At 38.4% G+C, this 18,407-nt stretch overlaps 2 protein-coding genes across 2 annotated transcripts; one reads left to right on the top strand and one right to left on the bottom strand.

The window, feature by feature from the left end:
- The first annotated feature begins 347 nt into the window (after positions 1 to 347).
- mrps24 (mitochondrial ribosomal protein S24) lies at positions 348 to 6,524 on the top strand. Its single transcript, XM_085167138.1, has 4 exons — positions 348 to 590; positions 1,954 to 2,031; positions 2,646 to 2,757; positions 4,167 to 6,524. The coding sequence occupies exons 1-4, from the start codon at positions 549 to 551 to the stop codon at positions 4,448 to 4,450; spliced, it is 516 nt and encodes a 171-aa protein (XP_085023264.1). The 5' UTR covers positions 348 to 548; the 3' UTR covers positions 4,451 to 6,524.
- A 729-nt stretch (positions 6,525 to 7,253) lies between these two features.
- gnsb (glucosamine (N-acetyl)-6-sulfatase (Sanfilippo disease IIID), b) lies at positions 7,254 to 18,149 on the bottom strand. The gene is made up of 13 exons (XM_085167137.1): positions 17,820 to 18,149; positions 16,369 to 16,428; positions 15,587 to 15,790; positions 15,142 to 15,207; positions 14,967 to 15,065; positions 12,501 to 12,668; positions 12,334 to 12,416; positions 11,242 to 11,360; positions 9,251 to 9,354; positions 9,033 to 9,134; positions 8,853 to 8,963; positions 8,160 to 8,270; positions 7,254 to 8,052 (listed from the first exon to the last, which is right to left on the bottom strand). Exons 1-13 carry the CDS (start codon positions 18,009 to 18,011, stop codon positions 7,897 to 7,899), a joined length of 1,575 nt encoding a protein of 524 aa, XP_085023263.1. The 5' UTR covers positions 18,012 to 18,149; the 3' UTR covers positions 7,254 to 7,896.
- Between the last annotated feature and the right edge of the window lie 258 nt (positions 18,150 to 18,407).

Below are 18,407 nucleotides of genomic sequence, written 5' to 3'. Positions count from 1 at the left end.
ATTAATGTTTAAAGCAAATTAATCATTAATAATTAAAAGAACGACTATGGTTAAATTAGAAGAAAAACTAAAGAGTACATATTAGGTAACAAAATGTATATTTTAAAATGCATCTGTTAAAAATAGGAATTTTAACTTGCTTTAAATAACTATTCGTACGAGAACATGTTGTGAGGAAAAACTTTGCAATTAAACTGTAAATTAAACTGTGTGTTTGCATACAATTTTCGTTGTTCTTAAAGCACAATGTTAATAAAGATTCTGATTCTAAAATATCACTCATCTTTAACTATCTTAAAAATTTTATTTTCCCTCTTTCCGGTTGGTTCAGGTTAATAGTTGTCCGGTGGAAACTTGTGGAAACTGCCTGTGGAGAAAAACAGTTCCAGTATACAGCTCAAGTGCAGTATAGAAACGTTAATTTTGTGTTATTATTTGTGTTATAATTATTACCGAGCTTTCGAAAAGCTTCGGCTATTTATACAGTAATAAACCGAGTGACTACTGCGTTGTAGTTTAGTACCACGAGTTAATTATTTGAATAAAACATGGCGGCGTCCTTGAGCAGCTTAGGAAACATGAGGGTGCTGGTAAGAAAGTCATTTTAAACCGTAACATTTACTTAATTTCCATGAAGTCTTGTTGACCGTGTAGCTATCGGCGTGCACCCATTAATTTAGCGCTACGTTTGGTAAGGCTTTATATATATAAACAATTTTAAGCTAGGGGTTAGCTAACTTGCTCTTGGCTGCCTAAGTTTCTGTGATAAATAGCAAAAATTTCAGACATGTAACAAACGTTTGTGTCGTTTGTTACTACTGCGTTGTATGACCACAGAAGCCAAGCGTGTTTGTTTGTGGCACTACGAACCTGAATTATCAAACATGGAAACATCTATAACAGCCTTTTGCCTTATCAAAATATCTGAAACTGCATTATGAATACTAAGAACGGCAACTAAGATGTCGACAAATACCTTTTAACAACTCGTTACTACACAACTTCCAATTTGCAATAGGAATGATTCACAAGACAGCCCACTAGTTTCTAGCTGTGATTTAACGATACAACATCTCTGACACTATGTCCAAGACATCTGTGCACTGTGTTGCAGTTGCACATTATGCATTATATGGACAAAAGTGTTTTGCCACCTGCACATTACACCCACAGGAGCTTCCATGAGCTTCCACGCTAAATCCATAAGCATTAGTGTAGAGTTGCTCCACCTCTGCAGCAAAATCAGCTTCCTACAAGACTTGGGAGGCTGTCTGTGGTAATAATTGCCCATTTATCAAGAAGAGCATTAATGAGATCAGACACTGATGTTAGACCTGAGGGCCTGAGTGAAAATCTCCATTCCTTGTATTTTCCTTTCTTAACTTGGTTTGAAATATTTTGCATTACATTATTAGGCAACTGAAACAGCCTCTGCATGTTAACACAGGAAGAAAATAAAATTCGCCGAAACACACTGTTCACTACAGTCACAGCTTGCTGTCATGATCCAAATATTAATTTTTGTACGGATATTTCTCCAAAACATGTCTTGATTATAATTATTTGTAGTAATAAGTTATTAGTTTTAGTAAGTATTCTTGTTTGTCCAATGCTAACATGCATGATTGTTTCACAGACTAGCATTAGCAGATGTAATGACTGCCAGAATGATCAGTAGGTATTACAATTCAAGCACAATTGCTTCAGACATTTCAGTGTTTTACAAAGCCTCGTCTTGCCCAACACCTCTTTCTGCTAAGTAGGAGTGTTGCATCAGCAAGGACTTCCAACTTATCTTTGCTAAGTCAAACATGCTGAGTCACATGCTTTGACATCCCCATTGGGAAATAAGGGAGAAGCCAGATGTACCTTTTTGCTTTTGAAATGATTTCTGACCATCAATTCAATATTTACTCACTGGTTTTCACTCTCACCACATTACCTGTTTCGCAGAGCGCCTTAGCTTGGTCCAGCTCATTGTGCAGCTTCTCTGGAAGCAGGGGCCTCCACGTTACTGTGTCGTGCTGCAAGGTAAGCGGCCTTGACCGTCTCAGGGCTGTTGTATCAGCAACACTAACTGTTTAACATAGTGTTTATCTTTTTAACTTTCACACACTATATTGTTACATCTGTGCTCATTTTGATTTAAACACAGGGATGATGAAATAAAATAAAATAAAATCTAAATAAGTATTGTTGCAGATGTAGAACATAATGATAAAGCACTTGGAGGGCACATATCTCTCCCGAGGCAGCTCCCTCTCTGGGCAGTATTTACTTTTATGGGAATAGTATTGTATTTTGTATATATTAATTTTGTGTTCGTAAACATACTTTAACAAATTTGTTTACATCCCCATACAATCATTTAGAGTGAAAGATACACACTGTCCAAATGCCTATTTCCTATTTGACTTTTTATAAACCTGCTGCTGTATCACCTGAAGTATTCTGATACTTTACCAGAGCCACAGTCAGAGTGGTTCAGAGGTCACAACCATTTAAAAAAAAAAATAGTAATTTGAGGTTTTTTGTTGCTTTTACAAAGGCTGATAGGTTGTTATAGATTATTAACTTTCAATGGGTCTGATAGTGTTTTCTCCAAATATACCCAAGAGGTGCCCTTTTGTCTTTCTCTTTTACAGAATCGAGCCGCTCGTATCCGAGTAGGGAAAGGAGACAAACCTGTGACCTATGAGCAAGCGCATCATCCTCACCACATTGGCCACCGCAAAGGATGGCTGTCACAGCACACCAGTAAGCATGACTGAGATTGAGAATATGCTCTCGCTAGGCACATTTGATTTTATGCACACTGTCCTCTCACATATTTGGTCATGAATTAGTTAACTCAGTGATTTTTATGGAAGCAGTCATTGGTGTGGATAGCTTTCAGACTACATACCAATCATCACTGAGTCCAACCAAACTATGCACTTTAGCTTGAATGCTCCTGTGCCACAGACTTAAAGTGTTGTGCACAGGCCATCCACACAATGACACTGGGAAACATTTCCATGTTTTCAAAGTATGTCCAACACATTTTCCAAGTCGAAACTCATTTTAGCATTTGATTAAATATTTTTATCTGTTCAAGAGAACCACAGCAATCAAGCACCTTCAAAGAGAAAAGCTGGCAAGACCCAGTGCTTCACCCACTGCTGAGGCTCTCCAGTTAGTCTCTCATCCTGCAGTTGGATACAATGGGGAGATCAGCAGCTCTTGTTCTTCTGTGGAGATTTGCTGGAAGCTTGAACTAGAATTTGCAGCAAGTGGAGAACTGATTAGGCTGCGTAGAAGAACGAGAACCACCATCTCTAACTGTTCTCAAACTATGAGGTTTGGGTCTGTCTGACCATGAGATGAGAGACTCGCTGGAGAGACAGCTGATTTTTGACTTATCAAAACTCTTTTTGACTTGATGGTCTATAAAGAAAACCAATGGATGTAGCCGCTGTGACATCACCTGTTGGTTCTACACTGTGCATTTTGAAGCCTCCCTGTTAGTATTTTGCTTGCAGCCCAGTTGGCTTTTTGGAACCAGAATTTATCGTATTAGTCTGTTAATTACCATACACATGCTAAACAACAGAGCAATAAAATAATAGAATTTCACTCATCAAAACTGCAGCACGAACAGGACGGGTCCAGTTCAGCGTCTCAGATTATTGAAGTGAGGCCAAGCACACAGCTTTTATCTGCTGCACGTCAGGCTGCTGTTCATTTCATTCTGTCAGAAACAATTTATAGAGTCATGATGTTTGTGCTCTCCACGGCCAGACAGCAGCAACTAGTGGTTTCATTTTATAATCTTTTTAGACTTCATCAAACTCTGCTCTGTCTTTTGATACTTTTCAGTGTCTGTATATGGTGTTTGCAGTTTATTACAGAAAATGCACAATTTAAGCAAAATTAAGACCTAAAGATAAATATTAAACTTTTCAACTATATCTCTAAACATAATATTAAACATGGTAAATAAACTTAAAATAAGATTTATATTGTTTAATGTGACTGTGAGCCTTATTAATAAATATTTTGCTGAAGAGGCAGTGATCTTTTCGTTTGCACATCTTTGTCCATCAGCCGCAGCTAATGTGTAATTCAGTCCAAATTCCTCTTAATCTTTCATGACAGCTCCAGTTTCTTTTCTCTCTTGCTGATAGGTAACCTCAAAGGAGAAGATGGGGCAGCTGAACGCACTGTAGAAGATGTCTTCATTCGGAGGTTCATGTTTGGGACGTTCCACGGGTGCCTGGCCAATGAGATTGTCATCAAAAGGCGTGGCAATTTGCTGAATGTGTGCGCAGTGATGCTACAGAAGTTACCACCACAAAAGTTTTACTTCCTGATTGGCTATACAGAGTCACTGCTGTCACACTTTTACAAATGCCCTGTCAAGTTAGAGATTCAGACCCTGCAGGATAAGATTGTGTACAAGTACCTCTGATTAAACTGTCCGTAACCATTTTCTCTGTAGATAGTAGATGTGCTACCAGTTTCTACCTTTTTGATTTTTGAAAAATGAATGAGCAGATTTCAAATATTTGATTTATTTATGTCCTCAAAAGGGTTTTAAGTTAGGAGAGAGGAGATCACTGTTGTTATAAAATTAGCTGGTGAAACCTGTTGCATTTTCTACAAAATGCTCATCAATTTTTGTTCCTGAAGTTAAATAAATGACCAAAACCTTGAATTCTAAGAGATAGTTTATAGTGCTGGTTTGCAAAGGAAATTGACATAACTGCACATATTTATTGAGTATTTAAAATGTGAAAACACATCAAACACTGTGTCATCAGCAGATTTACAGACAGGTGACAAAAGAAATACTTGAACCTCTAATCCAGAGCTCTGGGATGCTGTGTGGCAATGTTGTTGTCGTGATTTGGATTCACCTCTCCTTTTAAAGGAGAGTGTCGATCTGATCACCTTTATCCTATGAAGAAACATTTCTACCCCGAGTGGGTTTTTCCAGCAATGGAAAAGCCCCCATCCATCCATATCTTTTTAAAGAATGATGTTGCAAATGTTTGCTTTCTTTTCAAGCTCGTTAGATGAGGTGTGGAGTAGGAGTGACAAAGGGGTTCATAGTCGGGGTGAGATTACAGAGATATCAGGGATGGCTCTGAGTCCCTTCATGTTTGCAATGCTGAATGACAGGTTGACAGATGAGGTCAGGCAGGAGCCTATGTGGAATGTGATGTTTGCAGACGACAAAGCGATCTGACCTTTTTTTAAAAAAATTTTTTTGGATGATTAAATTATTTTACTTTGCACACAGAAACAAAATTATTTCACAAAAAACAAAAAAATAGGCCAGAGCTCTAGTTCTCATCTGACCAAAGGATGTGCTTTCAGTATGTATAATATTTCTCAGTTTGTATTTGGCATACTTCCATCTGGCTTCACGATGTCTCCTCTGTGTTGAAGTTTTTCTTGGTCTGCAGCATCATAGTCCAGTCCTCTGCAGGGTTCTAGTGGTTGGTCTTGTTTTAGACTACAGTCTTTAGAAACATGTCTCATTAGTTTTCAATCCAGAGTCTTTAATTAATTCCTCTTCTATTATGACCTCCAAAGCCACATGCTAATACAACACTACGTGAACTTAAATCTCAAAGGTTGATTATCTTGCTAATGGTGTTCCATCTTCACTGTGTGGAAGAAGGCAACACATCAGAGATGCTTGACTGACATGTATAACTCACAAATGTGCATTTAAGGTGTAATGTTAAAGTCTTTTAAAAAGTCCTCTGCAAAACTAGGACATCTTACTGAAACTAACATAAGTAAAGGGAGAATAGCCCCAGGTTTATTTTCAGTTCTGTAGCCAGGCTAAGAAAAGAATCAGAGCTCAGTTATGCCAAATGTCAACCTTGGTGTAAGCACAGGTAACTCTACCCGACACATCTCTGATAAGCTGATCAAAACACTTTGTCAGGTTTTAGGAATTACCTGATAAACCTGGAGGGGAATTGGCCACCTAGGCCAGCTATAAAATGTACACTTTTTTCCCCAAGGAAATTGACTTGAACCTACCATAACGTCACATTAAGAAGGAAACCTACAAAAAAGTGCATTTAAATGTTTCATTTAATTTAATCAGTTTCATCACAGTACAGATTTGTTCACATTTTAAAGGCACATGCACCTCATCAGTGCGAACATAAGGCTGACAGGATTAAAGTATTCATCTTAAACATCACTGTGCAAAAGTTCCCTTAATAGAGTCCTTGCAATAAGAAAACATGAAAAATATCAGCATGTGTTCCTGCTACCAATTAAAAAAAGGCTCTTAGTAATAAAGAGTTCAGTTTTTTAAAAGCCGAGGTCCTTCTTCACATCTGAGGCACAATACGGAAAATAAACTGTTATACTGGATTACAGGACATGGTGAACATTTCAGACTTTGTTGTCTTTCATTGAAAGGGTTGCAGAGATAGTTATGAGAGTACAAAGATCTTTTATGGAAACTAAGCTTTTGCCACAAAAAAAAAAGCAAAATGAACAAAAACAAAAAAGAATATTGACACAATACATCTCCACATTATACAGTTAGAAACAGCTTTTGGTTTGGTCAGATTAGCATAACCATGTGTAAACCAACTTACACGCAGTTGCTTAAATTATCTGTGCTGGCTAACTAATAATTGGTGGTATGTTTATACTGAATGAAAAAAAAAAGTCAAGTCATATTAATCCCTTCATCCAACCCATGGAAAGCATTTAAATGAAACCCCAGAATGTTAAACCAACTCTTCAAAAACGATGATGATGATGAGTCACAGTTTCAGTGTAGCAGTAAACCTTTCTCTTAACTGCTCACAATCAAAGTCAGAAGAAGAATCAAACATTTTGTGTTTCTGAGAATGGTGAAATGTTCAGAAGACACTGACTATGCCTGAAAATTGCAGTTTATACACAAACACATGACAGCATGGGGGAAGAAGGTTATCTTAGAGGTGCTTTAAGCAAGTATTTTATATGGGAATTTCAGACACTGCTAAGCAGCTAACTCTTTGCCATCTAACGTTTTTCTAATTGAAGACTGGCCACTGAGTCTCTCCAAAACCTGGACTTAGTCCTTGCACTCTGCAGTCTTGGTGAGCCTGGCATAGCAGTAGATGAGCCAGTTCTCCACCAGCTGCCAATTTTGGTAAGGATGTTCCTCCAACTTCCAGCAGATCACCAAGAGTGCAGAATAAGGTTTACCATTTCACTGCAGAGACTCGATGGAGAGGTAGAGGAATGCCATAACACTGAGCTTACATGTAGCGCCTTTGAAAAACAAAAGTAAACTTACAAGAGAAGATAAATCAGTGTGGCTCAGAAAGACGGCAGAAATTTTGACTCGTAAAAGGAAAAGTACACTGATAATACACCAACTCTGAACCCTTTTCCTGTATTGATGTTTAATCCAACATTTTGACCGATATCTGATAACGATTGGGTAATGTTTATTTTGTCTTTTTTCTTGCTTTTTATGTTGGACATCATATAAAAAAAATTGACAAGTCTTTTAGATTTTTAAATGTTTGAACATTTAGTGCAAATGCGTGCACACGCTGATAACAATCAACAAGGTCGATACTGGCTGATATCAGTGTTTACTAGATATGTCAATCCATTTCTATTGGTATGTATATGTATATATAAACAAGTTGCATAATTTGTGTCCCTGTCGTCAAAAGAGCAAATTTCCAAAGAAAGTAATGACTCTGGGCCCCTGAAACTGACACAGTTAAGTGGAATACAGCCACCAGTCACTTTATTTGTCAACCATGTTTTTTTTTCCTGTCAGAATCTCATCTCATATATGTAAAAATTTGGACAAACTGATCCCACCCTCCTTTCAGACTTTGGTGTGGTCATCGTTTGGCAGCTTCTTTGGCGGTCTTATTTTTGCTTGTAATCCCGGCAGCTGTCACTCACGCAGGACTGGAGCTTTATGAGCCGCTGGTTCATGATCTGCAGGATGGAGGGATCCACCTTCTTCACGATGTTCTCCAGCTGATGCGGGTCCGACGTCAGGTTATAGACTTCTACAAACGACTTGGGGGGTAAAAAAAACAAAACAAAACACTGAGAAGCTTCACATCTACTTTCACTAAAACGTGTCCAAAAAACAAAACCCCCACACAAAAAAGTCCCGGGTGTACCTCACTGTCTGCAAATTCACAGTACTGCATGTTCATTTTGCTGTCCAGAGTTCTGACACAGGCGTACGTGTTGTTGTAGGCGTCTTCACAAACACAGTCTGGGAAACATTGCTAAAGACAGTGAAAAATGTTACAGTGAAGGTTTCTTGGGAACAGAGCAACAAACTTTCAGAATCAGCAGGAGCAATATGTTTTGTGGCAACATGAACCCTATTTTTAGGCTTTAGTCCACAGCTGTTTCCATTTAGGAAAATTGCCATCTATTCTGAATTTGCTATTAAAAGGCACTTATTGGAAATTTCCTTACAAATTTGCACCATTAACTCAAGCCATTAATAGAATCTGAACAATTAACTGATTTCAGTTACTGTGTACTGACATCATGAAGCTCAATAGAGCCAGGCTATAGTTTAGTTTCTATTATAAGTCAAGTAGTGAGTAGCATCCAGTCTTCCCTCAGTGCATTATTAAAAAAGCAAAGAGGAAAACAGTGGAAAGGCTGAGAAAATACTTCTACTGTATTCAGCTCCATTTTTTTGGTATCATAATTCTTTGACACTGAAGAGAAAAAAGGAATTATTTTAAATAACTTTTTTAGTTTTTTTTCCCCTTTTTCCAATCAGAGATGGAAACTGGAAGCATGTTACTTTCAGTGGTGACCAGAATAGGAAGCCTGCTTTTGTAGGTACTCACAGATACTCCTGGACCTAATTTAGGGCAAGTAGGGTCTGATGTTGGCTGTCCTTCTCCAGTGTACTCAACAAGGAAGTATGGTCGTGCAGTGCCATTACGCAATGAAGGAGCCTAAGATAAAATTTGGGTTAAGATTTAGCATGTGGGAAAAATAAGTGTCAATGTAAAGAAGCAGCTGACCATCTGAGCGAGGAAAGACTGCCCGTCCACATTCACAGACGACAGGTTGACTCCAGCTATGTCCAGTATGGTGGGAGCCAGGTCTATATTCAGTACTGGAGCCTTTCATGAGGGGGAAAAAAAAGGTAAAAAACAAAAAAACAAAAAAGAGTTCCAGAGACATTAATATGCTTTTAAGCAGCTGGAATGTGTGTGTTTTAGTGGAGTATTTTTCTGACCTGCAGCATCTGCTTGGCTTTTATGCCAGGACCGCGGACCATTAGCGGAATCCTGATGTCAAATTCATAGAGCTGCCTCTTATCAATGGGCAGCGAGAACTGACCTGGAACAACAAGTACAGCTGATTACACCTAGATCTAATCAATCACTAGGCAGCAACTCAAGGCATTTAGGCATATAGGAATGGTCAAGATGACTCGCTGAAGTTCAAACTTAGCATCAGAATGAGGATGAAAGGTGATTTCTGTGACTTTGAACGTGGCATGGTTGTTGGTGACAGATGGACTGGTCTGAGTATTTGAGATACTGCTGATCTACACGAAGCGCAATCATCTCAAAGTGGTTTATAGACAATGGGTTCAGTGTATTCAGATGCCCTCCATTCACCACATAATTGAGTGCCTTTGGGATGTGGTGGAATAGAGGATTTGTATTGTGGATGAAAATCTGCAGCAATTGTATGATACAATCGTGTCAGTACGGAGCAAACTGTGAGCAATGTTTCCAGCATCTCGTTGAATCTAGGCCATAAATAATTAGGGCAGTACTGCAGTTAAAAGGGGTTTCAATGCAAAGAAAGGTGTACACAGTAAACTGGCAGGTGACTGTGCAAATACCTATAAGCTCTCAGGTCAGACTGGGGAACACAAATGTAACCTGTAACAAACAATTTACCCGCTATTGCTTTTAAAACAACATCAGATGGTTTAAAATAATTATTTCATTCAGTTGGGTGATTATTTGTTGCAGTCATTACTGTTTATTTACAGTTTTTTGTAGTTTTTGCACATTTTTATTACTGAACCAATCCCATACAGACAGGTCAGTCATTGGTCAATATCGGTTTATTATATTTATCATTCATATAAGATAAACCAATCTGAAGATTTTTTCTTTTTTAAACATAAAAGATACTTGGGATATAGAAATGTTGTAATTACATATGTTCAGTAGAGTGCCTCAGATTCTGTTTTTTTTTTTTTTTTTTTTTTTTACAAATCTCTCAGCATTATTAGAAGCGCATGTGCATGACAATGATCTGGAGTCAGATGGTGTCTTTACAGTAAGTGATTTATTTTTCCTGTACTAGCTTCTCTTTATTGGCTCCCTGTTATATCCAGACTCAATTTTAAAACCCTTCTCCTCACATACAAGATGTTGAATAATCAGGGCCCATCTTAAAGACCTCATAGTACCATATCACCTCAATAGAGCACTTCACTCTCAGACTGCTGGTTTTCGTGGTTCCTATCATTTTTTTAAAAGTAGAATGGAGACAGAGCCCTCAGTTTTCGTGCCTCTCTCCAGTGGAATCAGCTCCCACCTTGGATTTAGGAAACACACACCCTCTTTAAGAGGGAGAGGGACTTTTGATAAAGCATTTAGTTAGGGATGGATCAGTTGACCCTGAATTATCCTTCATTTCTTCTTAACTCACTATATTTTAATACATCACTCTGCATTTAGTCATCAATTACTATTAATCTCTGGTTTACTTCCACAGTGTGTCTTTTTCCCCTGTCTCGCTCCCCTTACCCCCAACTGGTTGTGGTAGATGGATGCCCCTCCCTAAGCCTTGTTCTGCCTGAGGTTTTTTCCCGAGTTCTTCCTTTGCCAACATTGCCAACAGGGTGTTGTTCTTTTGTTCTGGTTTTCTCTGTATTATTGTAGGACCTTTATCCAGCAATCACTTTGAAGTGACTGCTGTTGTAATTTGGCGCTATATCAATAGGCTGAATTGAAATAAATTGAATTATTTTCTATTACCCATGGTATTTCTTGAAGAAAACAAACCATAAAAAAGGGCCTAAAAGTAACTTAAAATGTTTTGGTGACTTGCATTTATGCAATGCAGCCAGGGGGCTAAAAATTAAAAATTAAACTGTCTTCTGTGACCCAGCAGTATAAATCCATCTCAAGATGACACAGACAGAAGGTACAGAGCATGAACTAATCTAAGATTAAATGGAGGAGTTTATCAAAAACAGACCTGTGTGGTAGCCGTTATCTGAAGTGTAGAAGATGTAGGTGTTGTTTAGCTCCTTTATACTGTCAAGTTTCTTCACTAGCTTCTCCACCATGTCATCCACAGATAACAGGGTCTGCCACCTGCCAGAGACATCAGAATTTTTTGGATGTACATGCTAGGTGGAGAAATATTTGGATGTTGATATGATTTTCATCATTTTGATCTATACACAAACAAAATGGATTTGAAAGAAATCAATAAAGATGCAGTTAAAGTGCAGACATAGGCTTTAATATGTCAGGCTGAACACAAATACTGATTTTACCATTGAGGAACTTCAGATAACTGCAATTACTCCTTTGATTCAGGGATTTTGTTTTCTAAATTGTTTACACTGGTTTAATGTCTGCAGTTGTTTGCAAGTGTGGAATTTTGCTTTCCTGAACCCATTGGAACAAATTTTATTCATAACTTTTATTAGTCATTTGCCATTTTTCTTCAAGCAATTAAAATTAATTGTTTATTTGTTATGTAAGCTCTGGTGTTGACCTCAACAACCCCAATGAAGACAAATAGGGAGGATGATCACAGGATCCTTTCCATATTTTAAAAAATACAATACCATAAAATTCAAAAGCATCATGCAGAAAACGTTGAGGTAGTTGAATAAATAATTGATTAAAAAAATGAACTTTCTGCTGCATCTTCTGATTTACAGAGTGATTTCCAGAATTCTAACAGCTAAAATGTATTAATGCTTTATCCCTGCTGGCTCATGAGGTTAAAACTACAATTCGATTCAATTCCGTGTCAAATTACAACAACGCTTGCCTCAAGGTGCTTTATATTGTAAGGTACAGACTCTACAATAATGCAGAGGAAACAGAGAGAAAACCCTAACAATCAGATAATCCTCTATGAACAAGCACTTTGGCAACAGTGGAAAGGAAAAACTCCCTTTTAACAGGAAGAAACCTCTGGCAGAACCAGGCTGGGGTGAGGGGAGGTGGAAGACATAAGAAAATAAACAAAAACAAAACTAGTTTTACCATTTTTTTTTTTACGTTTTCTTGTTTGACAGTGGAAAAAGAGACGTACGCTTAACAATTGTACCTTTTCCTGTATGCATTATCCAGGAAGGTGATTGAGCTGTTTGGCATTGGATTAGGAGGTTGGCGCAGCAGCCAGTGTTTATCCTAAAACATTCACAAAAATAAAAGATTCATTAGAAACAAAATTAAAAACCAGACACATAGCATAACATTCTTGAAAAGGCATACCTTCCCTGGCTTGTTAAAGCTGCCATCTCGAGGGGCCTGGACATCCTTGAACTCTTTCTGGTACTGAGGCGCTGCAGTCCAGGGGGAGTGACAAGCTGGAGGGGACAGCATCAGGAAGAACGGATGTTGAGGGCTCCTGTCATCCAGGAAGTGAAGAGACCGGTTCAGCTGGATTGACAAACAGGCACAGACCTATTACATGACTGCTGCAAAACTTACATTTCTTTAAAATCTTAGCTTAGGCAAAAACAAGCAGACTTGTAAAGAAATGAACACCAACTGTATAAATGTATGATGTAAGCTACAAAAATGGCATCTGAAAGTCATTATCACCCAGGGATGTAAAAATACAGTTGGTCAGAAGCCACAGTGGACCATTCTAGGCTGTTACTCTTTTTCCCCAATTTGAAATGTAATTTTGATTTTAGTTTTTTCCATCTAAGTTTAAGATTTATAGATCAGTTAGTATGAGAGCCCATATATATACACATAAACTGCTTTCTTTGGCCAGTGGGACAGCAGCTGCACAACAGAACCAGCTTCGAGTCAAAATGAAAGTGAAATATTAACCAGCAAGGGTTTGCAAAAATTCAAATGACTCTAAGGGTGCGAATGGCTTATTTCGTTAACCATATAAAATATGGACAAACTGTAAAATTCAAGGATGACAGTCAATTTCAATGACATCTTTTCCTGTTAATTAGGCTTCATTTACATTTCCCGTTTTGTGCCATAAAAGAAAACTGTTTTCAAGACTTCCAGCTCTTTATCTCATCATCTTTAAACAGTTAGAAGCACAAAACTAATGTGACACATCAACAAAAGCTGAATGTCAAATATCACTCACATGTCAGCTTACTAGTCAGTGGGGCAGTGGTGGTTAGCAAGGCTAAAACAAATGCTCCCTCCCTGTTTTACAGAATAGAATTTTATAAAGAAAAAAAGACACCAAGCCTATCTATGTGAGAGTATTTTTATAATATGAGCTATTTATGTTGGGTAACAGACATGAAACTGGATTGGGAAACAGAAGTTCTCATGCTGAATCTCATCTTTTCCCTGTTGTGTGGATGAATGTGTCAGCAAATCACTGACATTTCGAACCTGCCTTGATGGCTTACAGACATTAAAACTAGGACTACTATCATCTTTCTTCATAAAATGAAGCCACACCTTGGACCAATTCTTTCTCTCCACCATTATTCTTTGTTGCAAGCAATCATGACAACAGCACATGTGACAAAGATCATTCAGCTCTCAAACTAAATTTAAAGTAAGATAAATTCTTTGAATCACCTGATAAGCAGCAAGTGCGTGAAATTTAAACCTTAAATATAAACACAAAGAAACCAAACATTTTTACCAAAACTTGAATGTGCGTCCCACATAAACTAAATAGCCCTTTCTAATATTAGCTTCTCTCTTGCATCCCTTTTATCGCCAGCTACTGCATTAGCTGATGATTAACCTGTCACAATGCTGATTGGCAGAAAAACATCACATTTTATGTTTCTATGCCAGCAGCTGACTGACTGCAGAGGTGAACAACCTTCTTCCCATACCCTCTTTTGTAAATTCACCCTCAAATATCCCAAAACATACAATATTTCCCACATACTGTTACTGACACATTCCCACAGTGTGGCAGTAATAAATAGAAAGCATATCCATGTGCATACACAAGCATGTGTGTTCACCATAAAAAAAAAAAACAGAACAAAAAAACAACCAGCCACCAATGACTTCAACAAACCGCACAGAGCCATACCTGCTCATTTTTGCAAAGTATCAGCAATAAAATATTAGAATTTCAGCCACCAAAACTTCTTGGATAGTCTGTACCAGACAGCAGTTCATATTATTTTCAGATAATTTAATTAAAAATGAGGTCCAGTTTAGTGACATGAATCCGTATATGTGTAGCTGAGCAGATGGCTGGCAGCTATAGCCAACAAGTTGTTAAAGCAACCATGGCCCTACTGCCAATACTTAGAAGTTCCACAAAAATTTCACCCCCATACAATTGTTGTAAAGTAGGGAGCTATCCACACTTCCTTAAACTATTCCATATGTACATTATGACACTAATTAAAATGTAATCAGCTTCATGTTCAGCACGGCAAAGCCAGCTGAAGTATGAGGTAACAGATCTCAGTCTGCTCCATGTCCTCCAGCTCAAAGATAATCTCTGGACAAAACAAGGTCTCCAACAAGAGTGCAGTAGGGATGGAAACTTAGTGGGGAAGAAGCTCATTGTTGCAAGATTTCTGACCAATGACAAGAGACTCAAGACATCTGAATGATATCAAGTAATATCACACATGATGTCAAGGACAGCACCTAGCTGGAAAGCACTGAATGCTCAAAATAAGAGTCAGGTAAATCAACCACCAAAGATAAATCAACCACATAAACCACGTAATGAACTCCCTCCACTTCAAATCTGAGGGTCTGATTACTACTCACTATGAGGTCTGTGAGGTAGTCGTCCTCGTAACTGTCACTGTGCTTTTCTTCTTTCCCATTGACTGACAGAGTGTAGTTGTAGTACTGAGAGTTTCCCACCTGTAAATGCAGCAAAAGGTGTCATGACAGAAGTACTTAGGAGAAATTGTGCATGTACATGTTACTTGTGACTCACCAGTGCATGCCACTGGTCCCAGCCAGGTGGAATATGGCCAACACTTCCTGCTGCTTTGCTACCATACTGAAAGTAGAAGGTACAGTTAGCACAGTCAGCTTCAAGAGAAATGATGTAACAAGCATCTTCAGGGCTTCATACAGACAGTCCTGCAGAATACTGTTTTGTAATGAGTCAGTCATCACTGCTGAGTCGCCTTGCAGGACTTGTGTATCTCCATTAGCTGTATCTGCTGACTGTGATATGTCACAGTCTCTGCCAAATACGTGAGTGAATAAAATGAAAACACAACACAAACACTGTTGGGCTCCCGACAATATTTCAACATTTAGAACAGGAAAAATCAGTCGTAAGCACGGTGTATTCATTGTACTGCCTGTGTGTTTTGAAGTTTGGAAACATTTGGACGTGTATAATGCTTATAAAAGTATATACATGTACAAACCTGGTTAAGATACTTCCCAGAAAAGAATGTCTGGTATTTCAGTTTGTTGAGGTAGGTGGGGAAGGCCTCTGCCTCGGGGCCTTTCTGCCACTGAAGGCTGGAGCAGTTCCCATTGAGGGAGTTGTTTCTCACCTCGTGATTGTGAGGGTATCGACCTGTCAAAATACTGCTCCTGCTGGGGCAGCACAGTGGCGTGACTGTGAACTTCGCAGGAGGAGGAAGTGAGAACAGGGGGAAAGGGGGAGAGAGAGAGAGAGAGAAGCGTGACAGCAGAAAGGAGGATATGCGACTCATTTATTGTGTAATCACTGGTGCAAACAGTGCTTCAAGAACATTTGAGTTTTGCTTTCATACACACATCTTGTGCCATATCTTTGATTATTGTCTTGCAATGTATGTGGTTTTGCAGATTTGATGTATCTGATTCATTATTATCATAAAATCTTCGTTACCATGGTCAACATATCAGAATATTATATATTGTATTTGTCTGTGATTCCCACCAATTGCTCTGACACTTGTTAGTCAAACTGCTCACATCTGAAAAATGACAGGATTCCCCAAGTAGACACTTGTAAAAGGAAGTCATAATAAGTACGTTTAGGAACCAGTGGTTTAATTTTTACCAACATATATTGTTTCATAAACTTGTAATGTGATCTATTGTGTGACACTTCAATCTACAAGTAATTACAACTGTCATAAAATATAATGCAATAAAATAAATGTCTCCCTGTGAAATGTAGTCTAGTAAAAGTATATGTACTGCATAAGATACTCACAGAATTCACAAATGTTGCTCCTTCGTCTCCTATATAGGCTTTTGCCTTCTTCATTGGTGTCTGTGCAATAGAAACAGACAAAGTGACTCACACCATAATGACAGTACTGGAGAAGTAATAGATGCTACAAGCACAAACTCAAAACATTATGACAGTATTAGCTATTGTCAAAACATCTACTAGAAAGGCGCATAAAGTAATCTCTTTTAGCTAAACACTTGATCAGCTGACCATTTTTCTGTGAATGGATCTTTGTGGATTATTCAAATATCTGGCAGTTCCAAACATCTGGTAAAGAATCTCACAGGACCTAATAAGAACAGGTACCAGCTTTTGAAAACACATTAAGTGCATTCCAGATTTCTCCTTTTTAAAAAAAAAAAAAAAAAAAAAAAAAAAAAATGCTTTCAATTCTGAGCAAAATATTGCAAACATAAGTGTGGTTATACCGGAGGGACCTTTAAGGTTGCACTTCACTTATAAGCAAAAATACACACAGGAACAGATGTAGGACTTGAAACAGGAATAGAGTTAACTGAGCAATTGTTTCAGAACGCATCTGCTTTCCAAGCATGTTAGAAGTTGAACTTAACATTTAGGTTAAAAACACTTGTTGTAACTTCCAGAGTTTCAAATAGCTTCATTCCAAAACCAAGTAAAGGTCCTAACAAAATTTCATAAAAAATGCTATTATTTCATGTAGAAAACATCCGCATGTTGTGTAGAATAGATATCAACTGAAGGTCCTAGGCCCTCGGGCCTGGCTGTAGTTTCGTGTAATACAAACCTGTACCACAAGATACTGTAGCCATAATTTAACGCTGCAACTCATAAAAACACGTTGTTTTTTCCAATGACGCCTGACAAAAGAAAAAGAAAAAATGTGCGAAGAGCGTGGGTGGCACACTCGTGCACTATAGCCTCACACCAGCCCAGCAAACACCTTTGATGAAACTTTTAGTTAACACATATGTACAAACTAATTACAAAAATGACCTTTAAGTTCAGTCTCAGATCAATACTGTGACCGCACACTTGTATCTCATATTTTGACTCTACTGACTTTCCAGCTTTAATAAATTCGCATAAATTGCATTTTCTAATTGTTCGTTTTATTTGCTCAATTTTATTATTTTTTATATATCCAGCCTGTCTTTCTCAAAAGTCATAAATTTCCCACAATTCTTGTAATTCTTTCATCATCTAAGACAGTTCAGCTATTCAACTAACTGATTACCAGGTTCAAAGCACTGAGGAGGTTAAATCTGAGAGCTAGCCCGCAAAACAGAAAGAAAATAGAGCGTGTGTTTGTCTAAACTCAGTATCAGGTGACCATAAACAGGACGTTTCAAACAGTATGAGCACTGCATGACCTCACTACAGAAACTGTCAAGTCTCTGAGGAACCAACACGAATGACAGGTTGTATATTTCTAGAGTGAATTCACTCACCATCCCACCTATCTGAACATCCTGGTCGTCGACAAGCACGAGGATAATGTTGCTCGGTTTGTCGCTTTCTGCACACCTGACGCCGCAGGTGAGCAGCGCAGACAGCAGCGTGACCAGGGACAAGGCAGCGGAGTGTCCGCCTCCTCTCTGTGGGCTTCTGGTCGCACCAGCTCTGATCCTCAGGTCTGCCATTGAGACACCACAGCGCTGGGCCTGGTGCTACACGAAGCCACCGCTGCCGTTCAGCAGCTTTGCTTTGCTGCACAGGGGAGGCTTGCTGTAAAATGAGCGTGATCCGGCTGGACCGGACACACTGGTAGTTTTAAAGTTTGAGGAAGTGGATTAAGAGTCTGCGATCATATGATCACACTGAGTGGGAGGAGGGAGGACTGAGAACACCGTGTACAGCACGGCTTCAGAGTGCTTTTATTACTTTAGTTTGCATTTATTTAAGTTTAATAGTGACATTAAGTCACCAAGCATAACAAAACCAATCCTGAAATATTACGAGATAAAATATCCTTTACTAATCCCGCATCTTGAAAATATTTTGATACTAACATGTTTGCACCGTTAAGCTATTTAAGT

The sequence above is a fragment of the Neolamprologus multifasciatus genome, chromosome 7, assembly GCF_963576455.1.
Source record: "Neolamprologus multifasciatus chromosome 7, fNeoMul1.2, whole genome shotgun sequence".
Classification (NCBI taxonomy): Eukaryota; Metazoa; Chordata; class Actinopteri; order Cichliformes; family Cichlidae; genus Neolamprologus; species Neolamprologus multifasciatus.
This window is presented reverse-complemented; position numbering and strand designations above follow the sequence as displayed.